The 5238-nt window shown below is 33.9% G+C and overlaps 1 protein-coding gene across 1 annotated transcript; it reads right to left on the bottom strand.

Moving 5' to 3' along the window:
- Positions 1–225: 225 nt before the first annotated feature.
- LOC114388391 (protein TIFY 3-like) lies at positions 226–4155 on the bottom strand. Its single transcript, XM_028348851.1, has 5 exons — positions 3711–4155; positions 1308–1413; positions 1008–1179; positions 798–855; positions 226–690 (listed from the first exon to the last, which is right to left on the bottom strand). Exons 1-5 carry the CDS (start codon positions 3830–3832, stop codon positions 543–545), a joined length of 606 nt encoding a protein of 201 aa, XP_028204652.1. The 5' UTR covers positions 3833–4155; the 3' UTR covers positions 226–542.
- Between the last annotated feature and the right edge of the window lie 1083 nt (positions 4156–5238).

Raw genomic sequence — 5238 nt, 5'->3', positions numbered from 1 at the left:
TTGATCCACATTTTACAAAAAGAAACAGTGATGTATAAATTTACGTCCCTTTCATATACTGCCTTGTCAAAATATAAAAATTGAAAGTATTAAACATTTTTTGTCTTGCATTTTAAATACTCTCAAATCTTACATTCTTGAGATTCAATTAGCCCACCAACCTCTTGAACTAATTATCATTCTTTTCTGCAAGGTAACAAATAGGAAAAATTAAGAGCTCAAAGGTGTCATAAAAATATAAGTTGGAACATCAACACAATGGATAATCAGTTGTTCACATAGTCTCATACAAGCATAACAGTTTAATATGGGTGATCACTGATAAGAACACAAAGCAAACAATCCTAGATGTGGACAGATACACACAACTTTCATGTTACACTGTTACAGACAATTTCAGGTTCAGTAGCTATGTTACATATAAAACACAGTTACAGAATTCATAACCTAATACAATTATATCAGTGTCTGTGATTCTACAAGCACACTCATGGTCTTCCACTCTATCACACAACATAGAATAGAGCAAACACTGGTTACGCTCAAGAGGCAGAGACAGTTGGCTGAAATTCCTCCTCGGATCGATTCAAGGAAATCAGTTCTGGTGCATTGTCAGCACAGAAGTTGTTCTCTATGTTGTCAGCCACTTTTGTAGTTGATGAGGAAGGATAAGGTGTCTTGCTCCCAAGCCTTTAACAAAAATAAATGAATACAAATAAGAAAATCATGCACAAAATTGGAAACTCTAAACTGATTATATATTAGATGCCCCATTAAACATGGCAAGCAGACAGTACCTATCACGACGCTTCTCAAGAAACCTTTGAAGTGAATGCCTACGTGCTATTGGGAATTCTGAAGAGAGATATAATGCAAAAGCCATGAGAGATTTAAAAGTTTGTTTCATTAAAATACCAGACAGTGCAGTTACTAAATGGTAAATGATAAAGAAGCAAAATTGTTTGAGACTATCATCTCTAAATCTAGCATCATAAAGGGAAAATTACCAGCTTGCAGCCTGCAGATGGAACTCTTCTGTGAGGAACCAATATTGTTAGTGATTCCATGTGGAGAAGAAGGCCTTGACGGAACAGGTGAAATGAGGGTAGTTTGGGTCCCAATCTTCTTCATTTCAGTGGACTTGGCAGCAGCAGCAGCAATAAGCATTATTTCATGCACCTGTTAGTAAATAAAACGATGTATGATTAGGATTGCATCATAAGTTCATAACATGTAAAGTTAGAGCCTGGATTGAAGGCACAGCAGCTGCAAGATTGATTCATGATTAAAGTGCAGCATGGGTATACCTTCTCTGCAGGGATTCCATCATAGACACAAACACTCCCATTATAGAAGATGGTAAGCTGATTTGCACTAGGAATCACTGCATCAAGTCCAGATGCTGGCACAGACCTAAAAGAGAAAATAATAAATATATAAATAAATACACAACCAAACAGAAACACACATGAGAAAACATCAGTAAGCATGAACTTGATGGATATTGTAAATTGGACTTTCAAAAATCTTTGATGCTTTAGTTTATAATAAATTTCCTCTTATATGTTCTAAATTTTTAAGTGAGAAGCTTTTTATAGTATTAAGAGAAGTGTCAAATTTTTAATTGAACTCTAAACAGCTTAGTATAAGTGCATACTTGCTTTAGCTTTTCTTAAGGAAATGATAATTTTTAAAGATCCTTCAAGAAGCTACCGATTTTTTTTCCTCACAAAATAAGCTAATCCAAATATGAACTTAAGTAGGTTTCTTACAACAACAATAATAGTAGCCTTATCCCACTAGGGACCAAAATATGTATCAATGTTAACAAATTAACATGAATGCAAAAGTTTCAAGTTCTTTTGGTGATTATTGACCCTTTAAAACACACCAAAATACTGATATAAAATCAGTATGATTCACTTCATCAATTTTTAATTCCCTCATTCCAGCAAAATCCTAGGCCAATATGGAAAGTGAAGACCCTTGTTTTTTTTGGATGACCCAAGGTATCCTTTGGTCGAGAGCCAAAGACTAATCCCTCGAGATATTGACTGAAGTCCATTTAAGGGATTGACCTCTCCCAACAAATGTTTTTCCATACATACAAACCTGGGAGTTGAACCCCTAACCACACATGCTTAAGAAGAAAGGTTATCTGTCAACCATGCTACACCATGTCAGTGTCTTAATAATGTTACACAAAGAATGCCTATTAAGATTGATTATTTTCATAAACCAAACTTCTAAACATAAATCAATAACAATCAGATGTAACTTAATTATGATCCATCAGCCAATGCCCTTGAAGCCAAGCAGCTAGGAAGCACTTGAATTTGGGTTCCATTTCCAGGGCATAGTAGTTAATACACACTATAACTGAAAAGGAATTAAGCCAAAGACGTAGATTTAAGAAAAATTCAGCTTTTAATTTCATCTGAAGTAGAACTCTCTTTCCAAATGGATCCATCCATTATCCAAGTGAGAAAATAAATGCACCAAAGCTTTTTTATGAAAGAGAACCGAAGGCATTGACTTCAAAATGAGTCCCTGGTGCACAATAGAATAGCCACAAACTCATCTCCTTTCAAATATGGAGACATTTGGTTGATTGGTTGAGATAACACCATTATGATTCAAGCCAGGTGGATTAAATGAAGAAATGTTTCAGGTACAATTTATGATAATAAAGTGTCGATCAAACTCAGAAAATTCTACAAGACAGCTAAAGAAAGCATCAATACTCTACAGTCTACAGTGTGAGTGTTAAGCAGAAATATTCCACCTAGAGTGCAACAAAATGATAATAACAAGTGAAAATAACAGTATTGAGGTAAATGAGTGGATAAACAAGAAAGGATATGACTAGGATTCTAGAAATGAATACATCTAATAGAAAAATGGAATAGCACCTACTAAGGAGAAGAAGACAGAAACTTGCTTCAGATGGGTGGTTTGGTTATGTGAGAGGATGAACAGAGGTTCCAACGAGTAAAGTGGATCAAAGAAAAACTTCAAGAGAAACCATTAAAATATGACCAAACGCGAAATTATCTTTAGAAAATTTAGTTTTTGATAGAGTCATATGGTATCAATTGATCTTCGTAGCAGTTTCCACCTCATGGGATAACCGAATAAGGCTAGGTTGTTGTGCCCTAGAAAATATTTTCCACCTCCATTTCCCAGAATTTCACTCTTGCAGAGGGAAAAATCATTACCCAAATCAAACAGCCTCTATCCCAAATCTTTCTCAGGTTACATAATGGCTTAATCCAGAAAATGGGTCTAATTGAAAAGTTTTCTCAATTCATCAGAAAACTAAGGGTAGGGTTACAACTTACAAGCACAATTGACATCCACCACCTTTACTTTATTTCAATTAAACAACCTTCTCTAATATACCTATCTCCAATTAAACAAAACCCCAATTCACCCACACAACATACTTTCAATTTTAATTTATCAAATGTTCACACTAAACCGAAAAGCATATGGGTCCTCTATCTCACCTTACACAAACGGAAACCATTTAATCAACACAACCACTGTCTTATTCTTCATCCACGGTTTCTCATCCACAAAAATTGTCCAAAATCAAAAGGGTAATTGCTAAAATAATAAATTGAAAAGAAAAAAAAAAAAACTGGTTTTGTGAGAACACAGTGCATGAATTCATGGAAAGCAAGAAACGAGAGTTGTTAGAAACATACTTGTTGGGTGACCCATCAGACAAATTGGTCTGGACCAGGTGGTTTTCCACCGTGTTGGAACAAACTCCTTCAGGAGGAGAAGATTCTAGAACCTCGGACTTGACAGTGACACCAGCAGCCATTGTTCGGAGAAAACGAGGGATGGATCAGTAGCAGAGAAGAGGGAAGAATTGAATGAAAGGGGTGAAATTTTGGGGAAGCGAGCGAGTGTGGGAATTTTCAACGCTCTGAGGAAAAAGCTATGTAGATTCCTGAAGCCTTCTTCGGTGGTGTGACCAACCATCAATCGCTGCCGACTTTTTTAGTAAAACATGTGTTTTTTGTGCTTTGATTTTTTTATTTTTTTATACGTGGTTTCTTTATTTGTGTCTCTTCTGGGTTTACGTCTCTCATAAGTTGCAGTCACATGGCCCATCGGAAATTTTTACTTTGACCTTTCAACTCAACCGTGATGATTTCTTCGTTTTCCTTTGTTTTATTTTAGGTTAGGTTGGTGCTTGAAAGGGGTAATATATTGATAAATTGATTCTTTAAGATAAAAATTTTAAATTAATTTATGAATATAGAAAAATACAACAGATTTTAGGAATAATTTAATAATAATTTGATTGTTAAATTTTGTAATTTAATGTAGTTAAAAAATATAATATAATAATAAAAGAATTTCATAAATTTAATGATACGATCAATTTGTCGTATTTTTTATATATTTTATTATTAAATTTAAATTTTTCTTTAAAGATCAACTTATTACCTTTTTATTTTTTTCTTGAATTGGCAATTATTGTTTAGGGTGTTTTTTTAATGGTGTGTTTGTTTTATGGTTTGAGTTGGTGTTAGATGGAGTTTTTCTACCTTATAAGATAAAAGAAAAGCGTAGAAGGAAGATAAATGTTGATGGGCGGCATTCAGTAGGAAGCAACATGTTTAAATGATTCCCCTTACTTAACTACAATCGTATTCGGTAGATAATTTTTTTTCTTTTATCATTATTCGTTATATTGATAATTTTTTATTTTCTATAAATCTTTTTCTCGAGAGGTAATCATGTTTGAAACAAGGACATATATTAAATGTGGACACTTTTTTAGCGAAATTTTAACATTGATTCACCATGTTATGGGAGACTAATTCCTTCCTATTGACCCAACCTTCATTAGTTGTTAGATCGATAATCTATTAACCTATCTCATGGCTTTTTCTCTCTCTCTCTCTCTCTCTTTTGTTTTTGACAAAATTTATCTCACAACTATAATTGGATAATATTACAAGCAATATATATATATATATGTTAGTCTCTCTCTAACCGTCTTTAATATCTTATCCAATAATCCTGAAAATGTCTTCTTGTTTAGACAAAGTCTATGGAGGACCACTTTTGTAGGATGTCCACCATGCACAATGATTCATAACCTTCAAATTAATTTGTGAGCATTATCTTACTCTAGATCCTCAATATCAATTTTTTTCTTCTTTCTCCCTCCCCCTCCTTTGTTCATGTTCAAATTGAGAGGATGTCGGAGGGAAG

This window comes from Glycine soja, chromosome 15 (genome assembly GCF_004193775.1).
Source record: "Glycine soja cultivar W05 chromosome 15, ASM419377v2, whole genome shotgun sequence".
Taxonomy (NCBI): domain Eukaryota; kingdom Viridiplantae; phylum Streptophyta; class Magnoliopsida; order Fabales; family Fabaceae; genus Glycine; species Glycine soja.
The sequence above is the reverse complement of the archived record's forward strand: the minus strand, read 5'-3'. Positions and strand labels throughout refer to the sequence as shown.

Coding starts and splice junctions, on each gene's coding strand:
- LOC114388391 (XM_028348851.1), bottom strand. CDS start 3,832: ATGGCTGCTGGTGTCACTGTCAAGTCCGAGGTTCTAGAATCTTCTCCT. Junction 1,180..1,307: donor ATGGAATCCCTGCAGAGAAG/GTATACCCATGC, acceptor ATTTACTAACAG/GTGCATGAAATAATGCTTAT. Junction 691..797: donor CTTGAGAAGCGTCGTGATAG/GTACTGTCTGCT, acceptor TTTTTGTTAAAG/GCTTGGGAGCAAGACACCTT.